Source organism: Eutrema salsugineum, unplaced genomic scaffold, assembly GCF_000478725.1.
Source record: "Eutrema salsugineum unplaced genomic scaffold, Eutsalg1_0 scaffold_6, whole genome shotgun sequence".
NCBI lineage: Eukaryota > Viridiplantae > Streptophyta > Magnoliopsida > Brassicales > Brassicaceae > Eutrema > Eutrema salsugineum.
The window spans coordinates 6,287,854-6,311,139 of NW_006256547.1; the positions used below are offsets into that span (position 1 = coordinate 6,287,854).

The 23,286-nt window shown below is 38.7% G+C and overlaps 8 protein-coding genes across 9 annotated transcripts; 2 read left to right on the plus strand and 6 right to left on the minus strand.

Annotated features, from left to right (window-relative positions):
* Positions 1-459: 459 nt before the first annotated feature.
* On the minus strand, positions 460-2,592 carry LOC18011516 (pentatricopeptide repeat-containing protein At3g26782, mitochondrial). Its single transcript, XM_006395460.2, has 2 exons — positions 1,642-2,592; positions 460-1,549 (listed from the first exon to the last, which is right to left on the minus strand). The coding sequence occupies exons 1-2, from the start codon at positions 2,590-2,592 to the stop codon at positions 506-508; spliced, it is 1,995 nt and encodes a 664-aa protein (XP_006395522.1). The 3' UTR covers positions 460-505.
* Positions 2,593-2,797: 205 nt separating this feature from the next.
* LOC18011517 lies at positions 2,798-4,778 on the minus strand. Its single transcript, XM_006395461.2, has 2 exons — positions 4,147-4,778; positions 2,798-3,597 (listed from the first exon to the last, which is right to left on the minus strand). The coding sequence occupies exons 1-2, from the start codon at positions 4,687-4,689 to the stop codon at positions 2,938-2,940; spliced, it is 1,203 nt and encodes a 400-aa protein (XP_006395523.1). The 5' UTR covers positions 4,690-4,778; the 3' UTR covers positions 2,798-2,937.
* An 870-nt stretch (positions 4,779-5,648) lies between these two features.
* On the minus strand, positions 5,649-7,607 carry LOC18011518 (momilactone A synthase). The gene is made up of 4 exons (XM_006395462.2): positions 7,532-7,607; positions 7,385-7,444; positions 6,714-7,144; positions 5,649-6,083 (listed from the first exon to the last, which is right to left on the minus strand). Exons 1-4 carry the CDS (start codon positions 7,561-7,563, stop codon positions 5,707-5,709), a joined length of 900 nt encoding a protein of 299 aa, XP_006395524.1. The 5' UTR covers positions 7,564-7,607; the 3' UTR covers positions 5,649-5,706.
* Positions 7,608-8,037: 430 nt separating this feature from the next.
* On the minus strand, positions 8,038-9,824 carry LOC18012013 (zerumbone synthase). The gene is made up of 4 exons (XM_006395463.2): positions 9,754-9,824; positions 9,542-9,622; positions 9,166-9,434; positions 8,038-8,622 (listed from the first exon to the last, which is right to left on the minus strand). The coding sequence occupies exons 1-4, from the start codon at positions 9,771-9,773 to the stop codon at positions 8,090-8,092; spliced, it is 903 nt and encodes a 300-aa protein (XP_006395525.1). The 5' UTR covers positions 9,774-9,824; the 3' UTR covers positions 8,038-8,089.
* Positions 9,825-10,746: 922 nt separating this feature from the next.
* LOC18012014 lies at positions 10,747-12,495 on the plus strand. The gene has a single exon (XM_006395464.2). The coding sequence runs from the start codon at positions 10,766-10,768 to the stop codon at positions 12,341-12,343; it is 1,578 nt and encodes a 525-aa protein (XP_006395526.1). The 5' UTR covers positions 10,747-10,765; the 3' UTR covers positions 12,344-12,495.
* A 1,223-nt stretch (positions 12,496-13,718) lies between these two features.
* On the plus strand, positions 13,719-16,364 carry LOC18011546 (transcription factor ICE1). 2 transcript variants are annotated; one of them, XM_024151367.1, is made up of 5 exons: positions 13,719-13,813; positions 14,081-15,169; positions 15,403-15,627; positions 15,737-15,907; positions 16,005-16,364. In XM_024151367.1, exons 2-5 carry the CDS (start codon positions 14,147-14,149, stop codon positions 16,086-16,088), a joined length of 1,503 nt encoding a protein of 500 aa, XP_024007135.1. In that variant the 5' UTR covers positions 13,719-13,813; positions 14,081-14,146; the 3' UTR covers positions 16,089-16,364. The 2 variants fall into 2 exon arrangements, with proteins under 2 accessions (XP_024007135.1, XP_006395527.1); XM_006395465.2 differs by having other exon boundaries at positions 13,726-13,813; positions 14,125-15,169.
* Positions 16,365-17,681: 1,317 nt separating this feature from the next.
* Positions 17,682-18,556, minus strand: LOC18011547 (light-regulated protein 1, chloroplastic). Its single transcript, XM_006395466.2, has 3 exons — positions 18,231-18,556; positions 18,010-18,165; positions 17,682-17,910 (listed from the first exon to the last, which is right to left on the minus strand). The coding sequence occupies exons 1-3, from the start codon at positions 18,425-18,427 to the stop codon at positions 17,835-17,837; spliced, it is 429 nt and encodes a 142-aa protein (XP_006395528.1). The 5' UTR covers positions 18,428-18,556; the 3' UTR covers positions 17,682-17,834.
* A 392-nt stretch (positions 18,557-18,948) lies between these two features.
* Positions 18,949-22,754, minus strand: LOC18011700 (RING finger protein 10). The gene is made up of 9 exons (XM_006395467.2): positions 22,464-22,754; positions 22,224-22,273; positions 20,820-22,118; positions 20,487-20,575; positions 20,114-20,216; positions 19,892-19,996; positions 19,553-19,673; positions 19,292-19,462; positions 18,949-19,221 (listed from the first exon to the last, which is right to left on the minus strand). Exons 1-9 carry the CDS (start codon positions 22,663-22,665, stop codon positions 19,079-19,081), a joined length of 2,283 nt encoding a protein of 760 aa, XP_006395529.1. The 5' UTR covers positions 22,666-22,754; the 3' UTR covers positions 18,949-19,078.
* Between the last annotated feature and the right edge of the window lie 532 nt (positions 22,755-23,286).

Here is a 23,286-nt window from a genome sequence, read left to right on the forward strand (position 1 = left end):
CGTTTTTGGTTTTGTGTTTGTTTCTGTTGCTTGCGTTGTTCGAGCATCGAACACGTCAAGTGTTGCATTTACATGCGCACACAGACCATACGAGTTACAAGAGGCAAGCGCTATCCACGACCTTGTCTTATATATATTTTAAGACAATTTTAAAGGATACTTTTTTTTTTTCCTTTAAATAGCACAGAAAATTCCAAATTATTTCAGCTTTATATTACTCATTTTTACTGTATCAACTCCACTCTAGTCCATACCTACTCTTTTTTGCTTCGGTCCATTCTATAAGTTTCTTTTTTTTTTCATTTGTAGCTAAAAATTCATATTTCCAAACTTATAGGTCAACAAAACCGATAGATTTGCAAAGTCGTTGTAGTATTTTTTTCTTACATATAAGAGATATAAATCCGACTAGACAGAAAGGACAGACACGAGATAATAATCACTTAATTAGAAATTTCCAAATGAAGTTATAAATATCAAAATTATGAATATGATTCTGATTCAATCACCAGTAATCTCCACAAGAACACAACCCATTTTTGAAATGGTGAAACCGCTTCGCATCTCTAACCACAAACTCTCTATCAACTATCTTCGAAATCAGCTTGATCACATTGTGACAATCGCTGCAAACTCTCAGATTCTTAACCACATTAACCGTCGAGCCAGGAACCGTGTTCATGATCCCAAACGCAACCGCTAGTTTCTCGCTATGAACCCTTAGTGCCATTTCTTTCTCTTCCTCATCAACATCATGACACACCGATGCCGTGTTAGACACGTAACCTGCTTCCAACAGCTTCATGTTCAAATCCTCTAAAAACTCGTAAATCTTTTTGCGCTGAGGATGCTCTTCGTCTCCGATCAAGAACACATGAACCTTACCATTCAACTCAAGTAGACTAAAACCAGGCGGTTTCACCAATCCACGGTTCTTCATTACCATCCTCACCCTCTCAACGTCTTTCCAACGCCCTGCATCAGCGTAGATATGTGAAAGCAACATGTAATAACCGCAATTCGAAGGGTCCAAATCAAACAAACGTGACACGGATATCTCCGCGAGCTCCACGTTTTTGTGGATTCTACAAGCTGCAAGAAGTGAGCTCCAGATGATAGAGTCCGGCTTCATCTTCATCGTTTGTATCAAATTATAAGCTTTCTGAAGATGCCCTGCACGACCTAAAAGATCAACCATACAACCGTAGTGTTCTAACCCCGGTTCAACGCCAAATCTTCCCTTCATTTCGTTAAACCAGCGCCAGCCTTCGACGTGAAGACCCGCGTGACTACAAGCAGCTAATACCGATACAAAAGTAATGTGATTTGGTCTAACTCCTGAATCGATCATAACAGGGAATAACTCTAACGCTTTGTCCGCGTGGCCGTGCATTCCATATCCAGCAATCATGGCGGTCCACGTCCTAACATTCTTGTTTTTCATTCGATCAAATGCTTTTCTTGCTGTCTCAACTCTTCCGCATTTGCAATACATATCAATTAACGAAGTCCCCACTATTACATCATCCTCAAGACCCATCCGTATAACCTGCATACGCCCATTATCTTTGCCAATTAGAACATTAATTACAACAAGAAAAGGTCAAAAGGATTAGAAAAACAACAGGAGTCTCAATTCACCAGATCATGTATACACTTGCCAATACGCAGAGCACCTGAATGCGATACAGCCAACAACACAGTGGACAGTGTGACGGAGTTAAAGGTCACAACTTTATCTTTTACCAGTCTGCGAAAAACCTCAAAAGCCTCACTAGACATTCCATTCTGAGCATACACACTCATGATCGAGTTATACGAAACACGATCCTTATCCACAATCTGATCAAATACTTTTCTCGCCACAGCCACACCTCCTTCCCGACTTTTGGCATAAGCGTCCAAGAGAGTATTAACAACACTAACTCCTCTATCAAACCCTCTCTTTATCACAAATCCGTGAACTGATTCTGTTAAACCTTTATCAGAAACACGAGAACAAGCAGAAATGACTGAAACCATACCCATGGAATCGAGGAACATTGAAGCGTCGTCATCATCATAATCTCCACAAGCACCACTGACCAATAAATCCTTGAACAGAGAAACGGCCTCAAGGGCATTGCCATTAAGGTCATACCCTCTAATCATTGACGTCCAAGAGACAATATTTCTGTTGGGAATTTCGTCGAACACCTTCCGTGCATCCTCAAGTTGTCCACAAGTAGAGTACATAACAATCAAAGCCGAAGATACGAAGATGTCGGATTGAAAACCGAAGACGAAGGCTTGCTGGTGGGTCTGCTTGCCGGAGAAAATATCAAGCAGAGACGAACATGCTTTGATGGCGCAAGGAAAACTAGAGCGATTAGGGTAAAGAGAGAGCTTTCGCATGGAGGAAAAAGCTCGAAGAGCTTCAGCAGAATCGCCGCTACGAGCGAGATCGGCGATGACAGAGTTCCATGAGAAGACATCTGTCTTGTCGACATATCTGTTGAACAAAGTCGTTAGCTTTTGTCTGTCTGTAGCTCTCTCCGTGTGGAGAAGACGAGAGACAGAGGCGACCAAAGTTCTTTTACTCGGAACCTTCATTCATTCTCTTGTCTCCATTAACATGTGCCTTAATTTCTTTCTTAAGTATCACAATTCATGTATGTATATACTAATCCAACTTTTTAGGAAAAATGTTTTGTTTTTTCATTTTCTTTAACGTCAAAACAAATCAATTAACAATTTTAAGCCTTTAAAGATCAAACAAGGACAAAGATCAAAAAATCAAAAAATTCTTTTTGTTTTTTGTTTTTTTTTTCCTTTCCAAAACAAACATTACAAAGAGGCCGTGGCATGTAATCTGCAGAACCTTTGTTCTTGATCTTCTGCAGATTCATGGTATACATATGAAGTCGTTTCTTTTCGGAAATAATTACCAATTTCAAGCTACAACAATCTAAGATGAGAAGTATCATTAATTCGTTTGATCTGCCAACCATTTCTCCACGAATGCTGTAACACAGTCACTGAAGAGTCTTCTACACATATCTTATGAGCCATCGCCGAACTGCACCCGAGGACTCCGGTCAGAAGACACTTAACTGGCAATGAATGCGTGAAAACCCCAATGCAATTTGAGATTTGAGAAGAAGGATCACTCAGGTCACCGTGATGATGATTAACTTCTTCCCTTGGTGATAATTCATCGTCAGGCTCGTGATTGGTCATCACTTGAAGCCTGCTTTTACCAGATTTCTTCCTTGTAAGACTAGGACGATGCTTGTGGAGCAAGTCCCAGTTAGTCGACGAGGGAAGTGAAGAACCATCACGCTCATGGGCTTCATTGTGATGTGTGGTGGAGGAAAAATCTGACCTGAGCTTCTCTGCAAGTCCTGAGACTGTTCCGTTTAGAAACTGAATCATTCGGAATTCTACTTGCCTGAGTGATTCTCCGGATGGCGCCGTGAAATCAGGCTGGCATCTTTCGATTAGACTCAAAGTTTCGGGATTGTAAATCTCTGATTGATTGCAACCTTCCCAATCTCCTAGACTCATCTCTATAACTGCATCCGAGGATTGTATGTGCTCCTCTGGAAAACTCATTTCCTACAAAAACAAAAATGCGTCAAGGCAAAGTCTGTTCTGTAACCACTTTAAACCCAATCCTTCACTAGAAGATCGACTGTTGTATCATGAAGCTGAACGCTTATCACCTTAATATATACTAAGCACTTTAAGCAAACAACCATGAATAAGATATAACCTCACTTCATTAACTAAAGTATTAATTTGAAACAAACTACCACAAGGAACAGTAAGAGACTAGGAGGTACAACGTTGATAAGAAGTGAAAAGAAGCGAAACCGCAAAAGGGTTTCACAAAACGCTTATGTATATGGTCATTTCTAAACAAAGAGCCAGAAACAGTGTTGAAAAGGAGAGGCTTTGTATATAGTTTTCTTGCAGAATATCATTTCCAATGTTCCATATGAGTGTTTTCAATGAATTCCTATTGGTTAAGTTTCTACAACCAAAGGCAATCAACTCTTCTTCAATTTCATACATACTAAATTTCGAATCACACACAAAATTGGCAACATTGTAGAATATGCATATAGAGTTAGATCCAATAGAAGAGAGAGTGAGAAAGGTTACCTGGCAAACCGAAACGGCCATGGATCTAGCTCGATCCAGAGGCGAAGAGTAAACAGAGGTGAATCGAACCCCCTGCGATTTGAAGAAAACGGCAAGAGCCCTAGCTTGGCGTTTACCGTTGGCGGTGAGCGCAGCAACGTGGCATCTCCCACCAACCAGATCAGGCCTTAGATTGAGATCGCACTCGCCATGGCTGATGAGATAAACCTCCGTCACAGAACGATCTTCGTCCCCGGAAGCGATTCGGGAGAAGATGGGAGGAGGAGGAGGAGGCGCGAGGACGTTGTAAGGATCCCAGACCTTAATCGATGGTCCCATTCGCGGAGTTCCGAGAGATGAAAGCTGCGGAGAGAGCGGCGAAGCAGAAGCGTGACACGGTAACATCTCAGGCTCTTGCTCGAGAACTCTCTTCACCAGGAGATTGTCCAACTCTCTTGTATTCGATCCGCCATTATCGTCGTCTTCCTCTTCTTCTTCTTCCTCTTCTTCTTGTTCATCGTCTTCTCCTTCGTCTCCCACTTGCGCAGACTGTGATGACCCCATCTTCTTTGTCAATTTTGAGCTCGAGAGATGAAAGAAGCAAGTTAAGCTTTCTTGTTTGATTTTAGCTTAAAGCGATCACATCACATGGCTTCACTCCACAAGTGCGAGAAACTGAGAACCATTTTCAGATCTAGCAACGAAAAAAGCAAATCCTCCGGGTAACCCAGTTTTCGGGCCCGGCCCAAGCTAATAAGTTTAGGATTCTTAACCAGCGATAGAACTCTAAACCGGATTTTCGGTTCTACCGAAATTCGGGTTTGAATAATTTTATTTGTGTATATGTTTAGGCAAGAAATTGAATCAAAGCATTTTTGGTCTTAGTTTTAGACTTAGATGTTGTTGTTTTGCCCCATGTTAGCTCTATTGAGCACTTTATCCTTCTTTAATAAAATTCAGATGAATATAAAAAAAAAAGCCAATACCGAAAATTTCTATCAAACCGAATTAAATAACTTTTTTTTTTTGTTTTCATTTTACTGATCCTGCTAAGCCTAACATGTTTGCCTTTTTGCTCTTATAATATTGTAAGTGCAACGTGTGATGTGTTCAATGCCCAAACGTTGACAAAAAAAATTAACAAGAACTATTGTCTTTGTTTTGGCCTATTTAAACTCATACAGCCACAACACTTATGAATGTTATCCATCCGGATTTGAGATAAAATAACTAAATTGACGAGAAAAAAAAACACAAAAATCCTTAGAAATTAATTGAATTTCATGAAAGTTAAGTTCAAAATACATAGATTTATTACGTAGACTTAAGTTTTCTAATACAAATGGACATAAGATGCTCATACAAAAAAACTAAGATATTGAAAAATGTCAATCATCTTGTAAATGGTTCTTTATTTTTTTTTAATCTTCATGATATACTTAATCTTGGTTTGTTCCATCTCAGTTCTAATGCTCGGTTTAACTCGATTTGGTTAGTCGAATTCGTCGATCTCGCGGTACAAATCTTGAATACGACTTATTCATGGTGTTTTTTTTCTGACTTATTCATAGTTACATATGATCATGAATCAGAAGGAAAAGGGAAACCAGCGATTTTGAAAGCAGTCATGCCACCGTCGACGACCAAGTTATGACCGGTAACGTATTTACCGTCGTCGGAGGCCAAATACAGAGCAGCTTTAGCCACGTCAGCCTCTTCACACTCGGCTCCTTTTAACTCACCCATCCCTCTTACCGTCTCACGGAGCTTCTCCTCCGTCACCGTCGGGAACACTTTCCGAAGGTAACGGAGAGTGAGCGGCGTCGCCACCGTACCCGGTGAGATACAGTTGATACGCACGCCGTGTTCGCAGAGCTCACTAGCCATCGATTTCACGATTCCCGGGATCGTGAATTTCGATATTGTGTATGAATGTGGAGCCAACCCTCCGATCACGCCTATAATAAAAGTTAACATTCAAACCATAATTTGAAAAAAAGAAAATGGGATAAGATATGGAAAAATTGTCAAAAGAAACCTGAACTTTCAGCCATTTAAATCACAAATGATAGTGGATTATTTAAATCATCAATTTTAGTTAGACTTTAAATTTAAATCCGAAACTTGTATTGATTAAGCCAAAAAAATACGACGTTGAATCAATTAACGAAATAAACTAAGAGAATTAAAATCTATTGTATATCATAAGTTGTATAACATTGTCTTGAAAATTTTAGTTTTTTTTTTTTTTTAAAAAAGATTGTTAAACAAAAATTAAAACACCATAGTGGTATTTGAACCCACCAAAACAGTGGATTTTAACTTTAGTTTGTTCTGTTTATTGATTTAACATCATGTTTTTTTTTGTTTAATCAACAAAAATTCGGAATTTAAATTCAATAAAATCAACCAAAATTGATGATTTAAACTATCAACATGACAGCCGTGCTTTAAATGACAGAAATTTTGAAAGTTCAGGTCTTTTTTTACCGTTTTTGAAAATTAATGCGATATTTTTACTAATCTACCTATAATTCATCTATTAGATTGTTTATTAACTAATCAAAATATTTGATTAAACAACGCACCTGCAATGCTTGAAGTGCACAAAATAGACCCCGAGCGAGCCGGAATCATAACCTTAGCTGCGTGTTTAATCCCGGAGACGACGGCAAAGACGTTAATCCTCATCACTCTCTCGAACTCCGTCATATCTAGCTCCGATATGCTCGCCGGATTCGTGGGTCCCACGATCCCTGCATTGTTGTACATCACGTCTAGCTTCCCATGCTTCGCCACCGTCTTTTCCACGGCACCGGCGATCTCTTCCTCCACCGTGACGTCGCAGCGCACGAACTCCGCCGCTGAGCCTAACTCCCTAGCCGCTTTCACTCCGCTTTCCGCATCTGAATCCGCGATCACGACTCGGGCGCCTTGCCGTAGAAACTCGCCGGCGGTGGCTTTACCTAGCCCGCTTGCACCGCCGGTTATGAGAGCTACTTTGCCTTCTAGCTTCTTGCTTTTAAAAATAATGATTTCATTTATACTATATTCTCTATATCATATTCTAAAGATTCATAAGAAGAAGCATATAATCTTGATTGAGCAAAAAGAATCATTAACAAAAATAATCTTGAGTGAGCAACAGAGCATGACTTAATGATTAAATTGTTATTAAATTTTATGTGCTTTTAAGATTGAAATTAGTTTATAAAAATAAGATAATTGCATTTATAGAGACTAATCGAGAGGAACTTACGAGGTACAAGTAAAACCGGCGCGGGCAGCTGCAGAATAAGCGGCTGACCGTTTAAAGGTTCTGGCGAAAGAAAGAAGTATAAAAACAATTAGTTGGTGGTTAATTAGTAATTAATGAGATCAGAGATGTTCTTGATCTTAATTTCACCTGGCGATGGATCTGATTAGCAAGGCCGCCATGTATGACTGTTTCTTGTGATCTTTGAGATATGATGATGTCAATGAATTTCTGCCTTTCTGATTTTGCTATATAATATTTGATGAGGTTATCAGAAACAGACAGAAGAGCTAGATCAGAGGTGGAATCCAACTCTAACATCTATATTATAAGTTATTTTATATTTTATCCAAAGGTAGTTTAAAGTATTAAATGTAGCTACTGTCTTGACTTTTAGTTTTAAGTATTTGAGTTCAAATGATATTGAGCCACTTCATACTCTCTATCCTTGATCGTTTATATCCATGTCTATCTATCTACCAAACCCTTGTGATCAGCTTAAAACCGTACCAATGGTCATTTCGACAATGCATAAAAAGCGATTCAAACTCCAAAGAGAAGCTAACTAGTACATAATCCCAACCATATGATGATATGAGATATCCCAAAGATTACAAAAGATCATTTCAATAAGTACCCTTAAACAGTCTTAAACTCTTAATTAACAATATTGTGAGTACAAATAAAACACTTTAATTACCTTAAATATTAAGGAAAAGGGAGATTAAGAGACTTGAAACAAGTAAATCCACCATCAACAACAAGGTTATGCCCCGTCACAAACTTAGCATCATCCGATGCCAAATACAAAGCTGCTTTAGCCACATCACGCTCCTCACATTTCTCTCCTTTTAACTCTCCTGCCGCGTTCACTATCGCCAAAAGCTGTTCCTCCGGAACGCTATGAGCCGTAAACACCTCTCGAAACATTCTCAGCGTTAGAGGCGTTGGAATGGCCGCAGGTGATATACAGTTGATCCTTAAGCCATGCTTGCATAACTCGCCAGCGACCGTTTTGACCACACCCGGGATTGTGAATTTAGATATTGAGTATGCGTGTGGGCCTAAACCGCCCATCAAGCCGCTGATGCTAGAGAGGCAAAGTATGGAGCCGGAGCCAGCGGGTGTCATGGCTCGAGCCGCGTGCTTTATCCCTAAGACGGTGCCTCGCACGTTTAGACGCATCACTTTGTCGTAAGTGTCCATGTCTAGGTCCGCTATGCTTGGTGGTGATATAGAGCCTGCATTGTATACATGGTGTTCGAATAAAATAACGTACGTTCCTTGTAACGAGACAGGTGTATAATATTCGGATTCAACAATTTTAATTAACGAAAACAAAACAAAACCAAAATTCCATTTTTATTATTTATCGTATATGTTGGTACTTTTCGTGTGTATAATAAATGTATCAAACTTTAGTTATGGATTTAATTTAATTTTTACTATATTCTCTACTGTAATCTTGGATTTCTTATTTAAATAAAAAGAGATGTTAAAAATAAAACAAAACAAATGTATCAATTGAATTTTATAGATCGATCGATCGCTTAATCTATTGAATATTGGACTTTGTAATATAACGCGTCTATAATATGTTATTTGATTGATGTCCTATTGTAAAAAAAAAGTCACTAGAAAACTCATATTCTCGCATAAGAAACCAGCATAGAAACCAAAGTTTTCCATTTTTTGGTTGTTGAACATTGTACTATATTTTGCAAATTCTTATATACAAAAACGAAATTTAAATTATTGACTCTTTTTTTAAAAATATTTCTTACATGATATTCCGGCGCTATTGAGCATCACGTCGAGCTTCCCATGGCGAGCCACGACAGTTTCCACGGCCTTAGCGACTTGTTCCTCCACAGTGACATCACATCTTATGAAATGTGCGGCTGAGCCAAGTTCGGTCGTCACCATACGACCAGCCTCCTCGTCTATATCTGCAATAATGACTTGAGCACCTTGGCTTACAAATTCCTCCGCCGTGGCCTTCCCTAGGCCGCTTGCACCGCCTGTTATGACCGCAACTTTTCCTTCTAACTTTCTAATATATATTCGGGGTAAAAGATTTAGATGACTTTTACGTGTTTAAATCAGATCATGAGATACAACTTTGTTAATTGAAAAAAAGAAAAAGATTATAGAATCGACCTTGAAGAAGAAGTTGAATAGAGGAGAGTAGAGATAATTGGCTTGGAGATCAAACCATTTGGTACAATGAGTTTGAAGTTTCTGCAAAGAAAAGCCACAGAGAAGAAAAATGAAACGGAGATTAATTATTTATTTAAGAATAGATTATAATTTATAAGAATCTTAGTTGAAAAAAAAAAAGGATTATAAGCATCTCTTGTGAGTGTTTTTACCTTGTGAATGACCTCAGCATTTTTCTTCTTCCTCTTCTTAATCACTATGTGTACTTGAATTTGAGATCTTTCTGGTGCAAGAGGCTTAAGCTTTATATCATGGGATTATGGGAAGCAACGAGAGAAAAGGTTAGAGTATATCTACCAAGATCCCATTTTATTATAATATTTTTTTTTTCATTTCTTTTATTATTCTTTTATATTGTTTAGTGTTTAATCTAAACTTGTCATTGTCCACTGTCCACATAGGTAAGCTATATGCATGTTTTTTTGGAAAACAAACAAATGAAGGCAGAGATACACTAATGTACTAAAGGACCCCATTGAGTGGATAAGAATTAAAAAAGAAGGAATTAGTAACGAAAAAAAAGAGAGGAGAGAATCTTGGATAAGACAGAGATTCTTATAAAGCTTAAAATCACTGGAAAGTGGTTGACCAAAAACCGAAAGATAAAAAAGGATTAAAATAAGAAAAAGAATTCATGTTAGTGGCCACTAACTTGGATTAGGTAAGGTTTTAAACTTTAATCATGTAATAAAATAGAGAAGCTTGTCTAGATTTCAAGGAACAAGAAAGTATATACCGACACGGTTTTTGCAGGCTTTACTGCTCCACAACTCTAACCCCTCATTATCCCTGTTTCTTAACTACGATTAAGATAACTAATCAGTGTCAAATTATTAGGTACTAGCTAGTAATCTTTTGGTTAAAATCGAGCAGAGATCAAACCACTTTTGTTTTGTCATCTTGCTTATGGAAGGAGACAGACTTTAGACAAAGCAAACTCTATTACTCTGTCTTCCTTTATTACAGCAACAGTATCTCTCTTTCTTTTCTCGTCACGTGGGTGCATGTGATTTTGATCCATCATGGGCCGTTCTGATCCGTTTAAGCCCAACTATATATTCTTTATGGGCTTATCTTAATTAAGCCCATTCACAAGATCGTCAAATACTGTTAAAACAAAAAATTTACAATGGGAAATTCGAAACAGAGCAATTTCCAATTTCCATGGAGCTAAACCCTAAAACCCAGAGGAAATGGCGGTACACATGGGAAGCTCAGTCTCATTCTCCGAATCTTCGTCTGGTTCTTTTCGATTCAGTAACTATCCCTAAGATCCATTGCCAGAGCCTCGATGTATCTATTATCCCTGGAAAATCTCAAATTCTCGTCACTTGGATCGATGACGAAGATGATGAAGCCATTAGTAGAGGAAAAGGAAGAGAAGAGGTTGTTTCTCTTCGTGTTCCTGTTCCTAGGGTTTTGCTCGATGCTGAATCTCCTGTGAATTTCAGAGCTTTGGACGACCACATTGAGGTTAGACTTGTTCTGTTACTCCCCGTTGATCATCCTCTAGTGTCCGATTTCAATTTGGTGACTGATTCTCTCGGAAATAGAGATAATTCGGCGCCATTAGTGATGGACTATGATCTAAAAACTCTAACTTCAATGGGAGGAGTTCATCTACACTGCAGAAATTGCTCAATTAGGTTAACAAAGAAAGCCCTTTTCGATTTCTCAGAAATGCCGTCTATTAACTGGCGAGAATCAGCTGATAACTGGTTTGGTAATTGCTGTTGTTCATTTGGAAGCATTAGTGAGAAGATGGTGGCTAAGTACACGAATTCTTATACATGCTCTAGTGGTTTGTGTTTGCTTAGTGCTACAACTGTTTTGCTTAGCAAGGATGATCTCGTAGAGTGTAACTTGTCTGATACAATTGGAATCGAAAACCAACTCGAGTCAAGTTTAGCTCTGAGTTGTGATCATGGTGGAGTTGAATCGGGATCTAGAAGAAGTGAGGGAAATGGTGAAAGCCATGAGAATGGAGGTGAGAGTATTCAAGGGCTTGCTCGTGGTCAAGTGGATGACTCGATGCGGCGTTGTATAGACAAGCCATCAATGCCTGATTGTTGTGTACATGACTCACCTAGGTCTAGTGAGAGTTTGCAGCTGGACCAGAAACTTACACTTGATAAGAAGTTTCTTCTTGATGGGTTTCTTGAGGATGTTTTTATGGCAAAGGCATCGAATGTATCAAAGAATGTTAAGTGGATTGAATTCGCTTGCCCAGAGTGTTCATCTCCTCTTGGAGCCTATCCTTCTGGCGGCGGGAACAGCGTTAAACCCATAGATGGTGGAGTTAGACTCTTCAAGTGCTATATCTCCACATCATCAGCGGCCGGTGAATCCTCTGATGTTTTCAGGAAATACACATTGGAAAGAATGTTTACCAATCAGCTAGTGGAATGCGCCAAAGAAGAGTTGTCATTTCACGTGCTGGTCAAAGATTTGACAACAAAATCCTCTCTGTTCCAGATCGTTATCCTGAATCCGAACTCTTGGTCCTCGACTGGTCTTTGCTCGAGCGGAGATGAACCAGGTTCCACATTAGAGCTAAGCCGTATTGTGAAGGTTCTGTTTTCAGATTGCAACAGCTCGCTGGTGAAGAAGATTGATGAAGAAGTTTACTTTATGAAGGGACAAGGAGAGGAGTTGATAGAGTTGCTTACAAATGCGAGCAAATTTCTTCCATCTTCATGTGCATATCTTCAGGGCTCACTTGTCTCGTCGATGCATCTATGATTAACAAAAAATAAAAATCTTTCTTTACTTATCCCATTCGTTATTTCATACTATGATTTAGTGATGAATATGGATGGAAGTTTATGTGGTAGACATTTTTGGTTATATGAGTTTGATACAATTTTTACATCAAGCTTCTGACCATAAATATATCTGACATAGAAATGCTATTGAAGTTCTGAAATTCAAGCGTACTTTTCCATTAGGTAAATCTTTTTTGCATGTTTAGCTTGGTTTATGTTTATGATGAAGCCAAAGACCACATTCTACTGCGTTGTGAGTATAATGCAGAAATTTAGTATTCGGTTCATTTTTAAATAAGGTCTGGACTATCTTCATGCATCTTTTACATTTGGACACCCCTATTGGTCTCTGGACAACGCTCAAGGCAAACAGCTTTCTTCCAATGCTAAGGGAAGTTGGCAGCTCAAGCAACGGTTTATAACATCTGAAAACAGAGGAGACACAGACTACACAATCTCCAAGCTGTCCCTCCGTAGTAATATTCAAAGATATTGATCGACATATTCGAAAGACAATAACAGCTAGAAGACATTAAAGGCATGCAATTTGATAATTTAATGCCTTTGTAGCTTTGTTGAGTGTAATATCTTCTACTTCAAAGCGTCTGTATCCTTGTTTTGAAATTTCTTTTTGCCAAGTTAACAAGTACATGGGTTGAACTTTTGTAAAACCTCAATCTTTTCATTTCATATGATATATACATTCTTACCCAAAAAAAGTAAAAAGAAACACAAAAACATAAAACCTTACTCCTTGTGCTTTGCTTGATTAAAAAAAGCACAAAGATAAATAATATTCTTATAAAATAATAAATGTTCAAAACTCGATAATATTAATTTATAAAAAATTTCGTTATAATTACTAAAAAAATAAAAACAAACACATGCTCTGTTAATCAATATGACAATATTTCCTAACATGAGCGAGTAAAAAACTTAGAAATTTAATTATCATGAAGCAAAGTGAATACACTAACCATAATTTGTTATTGTTCGGACAGCCTCGCATTTTTGGCCCTGCCATGCACATCGGAGAGAAACGTTTTTGTGAAGAAGCGTTACCATTCATTTCAATCATTAAATTATTTTTGAAGTAAAGTAAATAACTTTATTATTTTCCACAAAAAAATTAATTAATGGTATTATTCAAATTGAAGTTAACGACATGAAGAAGAGTTAAATTAATTTAACTTGCTAATGATTAGGTAATAATATCCGTTACATTAAGTGCATGGAGGCCACGCGTTGCATGGATTAGCAAATAAGATGACGTCATTAGTTTATGCTTAATAGAACTTACTTATCATCATTAGCTTATTATTTGCACACTATATAAACAGAGAGACAGTGACAGAGAGAGAGAGAAAGATAAGCAATTAGCAAAAGATGGAGCAGTGACGGTGAGACGACGGTAACGAAGAAGCAAAGAAGTCACGAGAAATCTGGGGTAAGTGTTGAATGAAAAGCAGAAAAAAAAATGTTATGGTTTCCAAAATTGAATTCACTATACCTAAAACTGAAAACTTAGGATTTTTTTGTCTTTCAATTTTCAATTTTGAAGCTCTGAATCTATCATTCTCTCTCTAAAATCCCTCTTTTTCAGATTTCGCTTCTTTTCTGCTTAGCCCACCTCATGGATTCCTCGTGATTCTACTTTAATGCACTTTTCCTTATGTCTAGTCTCTAAAAAATTCAAACTTTTTCTTCTCTGTAGAATTGTCTTCAAAGCTCTTCACACGCTTTTTCCTCAAAATTCAGGTCTAAAGCTCTCGACTTTGCGATGGTTCTCGACGGAAACGGCGGTGCGGTTTGGTTAGGCGGCGGAGAACGGATTCAGGAGGAGGAGAACGAGGAAGCTTCGTGGGGTAGGAATCAAGAAGAAGGTGGAGCTTCACTTTCTCATTTCAAGCCTATGCTTGAAGGTGATTGGTTCAGTAACCCACCACATCCACAAGATCTCCAAATGTTACAGAATCAGCAAGATTTCAGATTTCTCGGTGGTTTCCCTTTTAATCCCAGCGACAATCTTCTTCTTCACCAGTCGATTGATTCGTCTTCGTCTTGCTCTCCGTCTCAAGCTTTTAGCCTCGACCCTTCTCAGCCTTCGTTTCTAGCCGCCAACAACAAATCTTGTCTCCTCAATGTTCCTTCCTCCACAAACCCTTTCGACAATGCGTTCGAGTTCGGCTCTGATTCTGGTTTCCTCGGCCAAATCCAAGCCCCGATTTCGATGGGGTTTGGTTCGTTGACACAACTGGGAAACCGGGATTTGAGCTCCGTCCCTGATTTCTTATCTGCTCGGTCGCTACTCCCGCCGGAAAACAACAACTCCACGCCGTTATGTGGCGGAGGAGGCGGTGGTGGTGGTGGATTCACTCCTCTGGAGCTGGAAGGGTTTGGGAGTCCTGCAAATGGCGGTTTTGTAGGGAACAGAGCGAAAGTTCTGAAACCTTTAGAGGTCTTAGCATCGTCTGGTGCACAGCCTACTCTGTTCCAGAAACGTGCAGCTATGCGTCAGAGCTCTGGAAGCAAGATTGGGAACTCGGAAGGCTCGGGGATGAGGAAGCTGAGCGATGATGGAGAGATGGATGAGACTGGGATTGAGGTTTCTGGGTTGAATTATGAGTCTGATGAGCTGAATGAGAGTGGTAAAGCGGCGGAGAGTGTTCAGAATGGAGGAGGAGGATGTAAAGGTAAGAAGAAAGGAATGCCTGCTAAGAATCTGATGGCTGAGAGGAGGAGGAGGAAGAAGCTTAATGATAGGCTTTATATGCTAAGATCAGTTGTGCCCAAGATCAGCAAAGTAAACAATTACTTCTCTTTTATCTCTTTAAGGGCTTTGTCTTCATCGTTTACTTATCGCCGTTAGTTGGAGAGACTTGTGTTGTGTTGTAGCTTTTGTAGGGTTTGAGCTCAGAATTTTCACCATTTCTATGTTGTTGTTGTTGTGAAACTGTGAGTGTAGTTTGCTTTACTCTTCATCGGAAGAGGGTTGTGATAAGGTTTTTGGTTTTATGGATTGGATGGATTTTGCAGATGGATAGAGCATCAATACTTGGAGATGCAATTGATTATCTCAAGGAACTTTTACAAAGGATCAATGATCTTCACAACGAACTTGAGTCAACTCCTCCTGGTTCTTTGCCTCCAACTTCATCAAGCTTCCATCCGTTAACTCCTACACCGCAGACTCTTTCTTGCCGCGTCAAGGAAGAGCTATGTCCCTCTTCTTTGCCAAGCCCCAAAGGCCAGCAAGCAAGAGTAAGGCTCAGAGTTTGTTTGGATTTAGACCGGAAGGAAGAAAACAACAACAAAGCTTCATGGGGATTTTTGACATTTACTCTGCTTTTCTTTTTCTTTTGTCCCATAGGTTGAGGTTAGATTAAGGGAAGGAAGAGCAGTGAACATTCACATGTTCTGTGGTCGTAGACCAGGTCTTTTGCTCGCTACCATGAAAGCTTTGGATAACCTTGGATTGGATGTTCAGCAAGCCGTGATCAGCTGTTTCAACGGGTTTGCCTTGGATGTTTTCCGTGCTGAGGTGATGATTAGAATATCATATAGTTTCAGTTAAACAGTTAAGATTTATGGAAGATTTTAGTAGTAACATGTACGTATTCTTAAATTTTGTCTATCAGCAATGCCAAGAAGGGCAGGAGATATTGCCTGATCAAATCAAAGCAGTGCTTTTCGATACAGCTGGCTATGCTGGTATGATCTGATCTGATCCGATCAGAGCCGTAGTCATGTCCATTGAGAGCATCTGGTGAAGCAGAGCTAGAAGAAACCAAGCCCCTTTAAATCTGCAATTTTCTTCTCTGTTTTTTTTTTTTTTCTCTTTCTTTCTTCAAAGCATGTATGCAATTGCAAGTGCTTTGTTTTTTTTATTAAGCTCTGAGAACTTGGGGTTGTTGGGTACATAACTTCAACCTTTATCTTAGCAATGTTAACTTCATTATGTTTCATATCCTCAAGCAATGATCAAGAATTTCTTTCAATTTTTTTTTTTTACTTTCTTCATGAGGGATCTTCTCAAAGAAGAGCAAAAGATGATTCCAACATTTCCAGGTGGTTTTAGTCAATCTAGCTTAACTTTGCACAAAGATAATTCCAACATTTCCAGGTGGTTTTAAAGGAAATGGCTTTGGTTTTAGCAGATGAAAATCTTGGAGCTTTATTTGGTGATACTGATGATATGAGAAAGAAGAACACACTAAGAAAGATTTAAAGAATAAAAAGAGAAAAAGACGGTAAAGGAAGAAGATGCAGAGCAAAGAATATGCCCCACCATTTTTACTTTAAATGCTCAAAAATTAAAACTTTTAATATCCGTTGTATCCGTACAAAATACCAAAGGTAGAGAAGAGACAGAGTTAATGGCGGTTAGAGACAGAAGAGAGAGAACAGAGAGAGTCACGAGAACCTAGAGGATGTGATGAAGGATGAAGAAGAAAAAAAAGAGTAAAGTTGTGGGGCCTCCTTCGAAATTGAATCTTTCAAAAACCTAAGCTTATAGGATTTGATCTCTGTGTGTACTCTTCTATGATTATATGATCCATATGGCATTAATGAAGTCCTCGTGACTCCAGTTTTTAATATCCTTTTGATGATGATTCAAGCCGTTTCGTACTCTTTCTTTTTCTTATCGTTTTCTCTGCTAAAGTCTTCTTTCCCTTTTTGAGGTTTTTAACTTCTCATTTTCCAGTAACAAAACAAACAAATAAAGAAAATAAGCTCTTCTTCTCATAAAAGAGCTTATTACAACTTTAACAAAAAAAAAAGAGCTTATTACAAACAATGAGAAGAAACCACAGTTAGTCAATAAAGAAACTTGAACCAATCACCCTTAGAAATGAATGTACGAGAGATAACAACCCATGAGCAGCCCAATATGAGATATGGCCGAGATCCATTTCAAATTCTTGGCCACAATACAGATTTCAAGATACAGCTAACAACTACTTTCCTTATTTGGACAAATTTTCAGTCAATTGGTCAACGATTCTTTACCTTTAATTGTATTTTGAGCCTATATAAGCCCAGCTCGTTCTCTTGTAAAAAAACACATTTCATCTTTGATTTCATCACCAATCCAAATTAAACTCATCAAAACCATTTTTTTCCGCAATTTTAAACCTGAGTAAATCTCGTCGTAAATGTAAATTTTCTTCTCCTTATCATTTAGTTCATCTTCGTTTGGTAAAAAAATCCGAACATGATCAGAAGAAGAAGATTTATATATACGACGAGTTTTTACTCGGTTTCATATCAGCGGAAAAAAAAAATTGGTTTCAACGAGTTCAATTTCAGACTGGTGAGGAAATCAAATAACTTTCTGATTACTGACTATGGAGCTGATTCACAACGTCAATCTTAATTAAGTGGAGCTAGATTTCATATGTAGTTTATAAGAGACATGTAGAGATGCAAACACATATTAACATCACATAAACTCTTGTTTCTTTATTCTAGTAGACATCTTTTTGATAGTCAGGTTCGCAGAATTCTCCTCCAAGATCATCGCAGGCCTCTGCGCAGAAAACCCTGTTTCCATGTCCAAAAACACACAATCAGAGATTGAAAACGCAAGCTGAGAATCTGAAGTAAAAAGAAAGAAAAGGGTTTCAAAAAAGTGATCTTTACGTTTTGGGGTTGTTATACTCGAGGTATTCTCGGTCTACTGGCTCTGTAGTAGCCACGGGACGTGAGACAGGCTTTGTGTCAAGCTTGACTTCAGGGTAAATGTCAGCAGAACAGGCGTAACCGCTGATTGTTTCACATGCTTCAGCTGGGAAAACACTGAGCATAGAGATGTTATTGAGTCAGTCGATAACAGAGAATAGAAGAGAAAGAGATTGTCTTACGAAAGGAGAGAGTTGTAGTCAACGGTGAGAGAATCAGAGGTTGAAGAAGATGATGATGCGTTTGGTCTGAGAGATGAGAGTCTTGAAGCTTTGGTTGTGGTGATGGACTGAGGAAGAAGAAGTGTGAGCTTTGGAGAAGATTGTGATGAAGGAAGAGGGAGAAGAATGGTTGGTTTGATGCTCATAGCTCCCTGCATTTTTTACTCTTTTTTTTTTTCTCTTGATCTTTTGGGTGTGGTTTAGTGATTTGGATATTTGGTTCTGATTTGGGAAAGTTCATGTCATTTTTATAGCCAGAGCAGAGCTCATCTAACTTTGTTTTCCTTTTTATCATTTTTTATATATTTTGGTGACAAAAGAAAAAATATATGTTCCTAATAATATCAAATGGGTGAAAGAATTAATTATCAAACCAAAGAAACTCAATCTTATTTTAGTAAATATAATTTTATTGACTCAATAATTGATAGTAAGTAAAATTATATTGACTCAATAATTGATCCAAACTTTTGAAAAGAACATAAAAAAGTTTGAACACAAAAGTAGAGATTTTTTAAATGGATAAGGCCAGGCTTTGTTGTAACTTGTGAGAATGAAAATCACCGGCAAGTTATCCTCCTCTTTTAGAAGATATTTTCTCCAATCTTTTTGGATTTTTTTGTGTTGTCTGAGTCAGCACAATCATAACTGAGTCTCGTAATAATTTTGTCCTAGTTGGTGTAATTATGAGAGACTTTATATGGTTCCATATTAAAAACAACACGAAAGTTTGAGTTTACTTAATCACCACATTCTCTGGTTCTTCCTTTATTCAGATTTTTTTAGAAGCAAAGCTTATACATACAAATTCAGTAGCGGCGTACACTGGTTGTCGATAGAAGCACTCGGCTCGGTTTCTTTCCTCTCTTTCCGGGCTCTTTGATGATGGATGGTGCGCTTGGTGTTCTTGATGTTACAGTAGCGAATGATGTTATGTTTGTGTTTCTTGCACCTGAAAACATGTTTAGAGAGGTCATCAGAGTATCCTACAAGAACGTTCAGAGTGCTAAAACAGTGGTTACCTGCTGTTGCGTTTGTGACTTCACTACTGCTGCTTTGAACGCTTGTTGATTCGTTATTCAGGTTGGGAGAGTCGTGGCCAGCTGCAAAACCGAGCCTTGTCACGTGTGAGAAGGAACTTCTCTCTCCGATGTTTGGAGGGCTTGATGATATTGGGGCAGAGTTTCCAAGGGCTACATAGGGACACAACAAAAGCTTCTGATTAGATCACTAAACCTTAGATCCAATTAAGAGAAGAGAGATTCCTTTCTTTTTTTTTTTACCTTCAAAGTCGTCCAAAGAAAACGGAGGAAAGTCATCACGAGGGGACTGTATAAAACTGCCCATCAATGGTGCAAGCTCTGCAGCTGCAGCTACTTCAGCTTTGATTTTATTTTTTTGATCCTAAGAAAAAATACAACATCATAAGACTTCTGTAGCCTTAAGTTTTCCTTTTCAACTAGAATTCAGGGACAGTAAGAAACAAAGTAGGATCCTTTGCCATCCCTAATCAAGTTAAATACTAATACAAGGAAATAAGCAAAACCCTAAGGAGGTTGGAATATGATAAAAGATTAGGAAAAGAGACCATGAGCCGTGATCATGGTTAAAAAGAGGAATACCTTCCTAGCACGTTCTTTCCTCTGCTTATCACGCTTCTTTATTTCATCCATAAATGGAGCAAACGCGTCAGGAGGCAATGATTCCCTCATATCAATCTCACAAATCTGAAAACAAATAAACAGGAAAAACCCCATGGAGAAAATGTTAGATATAGCGACATGTGCAGAAGAGAGAATTAAGGGAATAACATGTGCCGATGATAAGAGGAACCTGAAATGTACCTGAAATGTAGTTGTTAAAGAAAAGTGACTCAAGAAGCGGTAGCGTCTCCTTATCGCTTCTGACTGGGTTACAGTCTCCATTTCTAGTATTTTTCCACTCAGTCTGCCGTTTCATAAATTGAGATCAGAAATCCATTGAAACCACAAATTACAGATGATAACTATTTCTGCTGAATAATTTTACCTGAATTCATTCTAGTACTAAATAAAAGTTCAAACTTTATATCACCGGTTCTTGATTAATACACTTTTGAATCAGCGCATTTCACATTCATGCAGAAATGATTACGCAATGAACAGGGCTTCCATTGAAACCCATCCCCTATGCTTTGAAATAAGAGAACTACGATGCATAAAAGACTCTGACTTTTACCTTGACGGAAGCAAGTCATAGCTGCCATAGTGATGCAGAAGGCATTTCACATTCAACGTGTGGAGGATTATGTGCTGCCCATCAACGGACTGTATAGGCAAACAATTAGAGCACAAAGGTAAGAGAAAAACTGTGTGTGTTAGGAATGAAACATCAATATAATTTTTCTTTGTCAACAAAACAACAAAGATTATTGACAACAGAAATAACACTTCTTTTCAGGATCTCACTTTAATATATTCACCGCCCAGCACATATCAACAAAACAATCATCATGCAGCTGTTATCTAGTACTTTATGCAAATACAAAAGTACCCATCACAAACTGGTTACCTGATAAAAGTTATACGCATCGTTGTCCTTCAAGTCTTTGGTGTCATTTTGGTGCAACAAGGGACCTTTACTCCCATTGTGCGAGGAAGATGACGGTGCTTCCTGGTCTTCTGGAGAGTGACCATTATCACAACTCTTTTCCAAACTAGATTGAGATTCCTCATCTGACTTATCCACTGAAGAATCATCAACTGATTTATCTTGATTGTTGGAGCTGCTAGTTGATGCTCCACTCGCCCAGCTGGGTGATTGATAACCAACTCGAGAACCATCAGGAGGTGAGAATGATGGTGACTGATTTATAGTCGTCGTGCTTGATTTGCTATAATTAGAGAGTCTGTGCTCATTCCAGTACAATTTTCTCTGCTCCAAACGCTCCAAAGCGGCATTAACATATAGGTGCTTCTCCAAGTCTTCGACGAGCCCAGGATCTGCTCTTGCAATCCAACTGTCTAACTCTGAAACTGCTTGTCTGACAGAGAGATCAACATCTTGGGTGAAAGTGAACTTTGAGAACGGATCATGTATTCCGTTTTCACCATTAGGTAAAGCCGGGTCGTACTCAATTTTCCGGGTTGGAGCAAAAGAGTCTTTCTTGCGAGTCAAAAGTGTAAACTCAATGGGATCTCCAACAGAGTACTGCTTGACGTTCTCAATGTAAACCGTGTATAACTCTTTTGTCGAAATCATCACAAAACACAAAGGACACCTCTTGAAGCATTCTTCCCTATGATTATCCACACCCATCAACAGGTACTGTAGAATACACGGGAAACAGAAAATATGCCCACAAGAAGTTATCTGCGGACATAGAGGATACTCCAAGCAAATCGGACACTGCACAGGAGACGGGGTGGAATACCTTACACAAATTATATTCTCCCACTGCAGCATCTTATCAGGATCCATGGAGTCAGGAGAATGATCCCCAGTGTCCAACACAACAAACTTGTAATTTGCCTGAAGAAACAGATCCTTGTTATAAGGCCTCCTCTTGTACATTTGCCTTCTTTGAGGTGGAGGAGGACCCCTAGATTGTTGGGGCGAAATCGGATCATACTGAAAATTCAGTAAATGGTTCCCGCTGATCATATTAGCTCTTCTACCAGTTGTGTTATGATGCGAAACGCCTCTAGAAGAATCAAAAGGTCTCGTATTATGCTGCAACTGAGAAGAAGAACCAGCAGCTCCACTATTTCTCCCTCTGGACCTATTCCTTCGACCATCATATCGGACATGGTCACGTGTATCTGCACTAGGTGGGGAAAAACTCTGCTTCCCTGATCCAATTTGCGTCATCTGCAACGAAGAAACAGAACAAGGTATCTAAGTTCAAAGCAAACTAAGGGATTCCAGATTATAAAGTAGAAGACTCATATTCCACTTAGAAGCATTTAAGTTTACCTCTTTGGAAGATCCACGGCTATGTCCCTCCTCAGCTGCAGCAACCGGTTCTACAGTATTTAAAAAATCGAAATTGAGACATGGAGTGAGCCAAAAAAGGATAAAATCTAAACAAAGCTCGAATTTTTCAATGAACCCCTTAAAAAAAAAAAAATCAAAATTTGCGGTCCTCAATGTAGAAAGTTAGAAACCCTAAAGGAAGAGGGGAAAATCAGGTAGCTGAATTATCAATCCTCTTACCCCGAGAGCCGCCGGAGAAATCAGCAGTGGGGAAAGAAAGTCCGGCGAGGCTGAGGGATCCAATTCGAGAGGAAGGAGAAGAGGGAAGAGGAGGCACAGAAGAGTTGTTGCCATGCTCAGAGCTTTGGTTTAGAGACGAATCTGAAGGAGGAGAAGAAATCGAATTGTGACCTTGGATATGCGAATGAGGCAAGATGGACATGAAAATTTTAGGGATGAGAAAAAAAACTTCGCCGGCTCAGAGCCACCGCTTCTTCTGTTTTCTCTGCGTACACTTTGATTTTTTTTAACACAAGACCAAACATGTCGCCGTGTTTTTGCCTTTTTCTTTCATAATAACATGAACCGACGTATACCCGACCCGAATCCGAAAACCCGACAATATGATTCCTTTCTAGGCGGGTGGATATACCGAATATTATAATTGAAAATTACTGTATTATTTCCGGTTTGTATTTATCTATTACCTTGGTAGTCTAGAGCCTTGGTGGTGAAATGGTAGACACGCGAGACTCAAAATCTCGTGCTAAAGAGCGTGGAGGTTCGAGCCGAGAATCCTTGTTTTCTAGTCAGGCATCACTACAGTTTGGCACTTTCCATACTTCGTGGGTGCATTTCTCATTTTTAGTTCGAGTACATATGTAAATGTAATTAAAAATAAATTAAAAAAAAAGTTTAAGAAGGAAGACTCGGGTCTTCAGGACAACTCTGAAGACTCCAGGTTTGTCCAGGTTCGTCCGGATGACAAAATATTATCGGGCGAAATTTTTTTTTTTAATTTTTGAATTAAAAAAAAGAAAAAAAAAGAAATTAATATCTGATG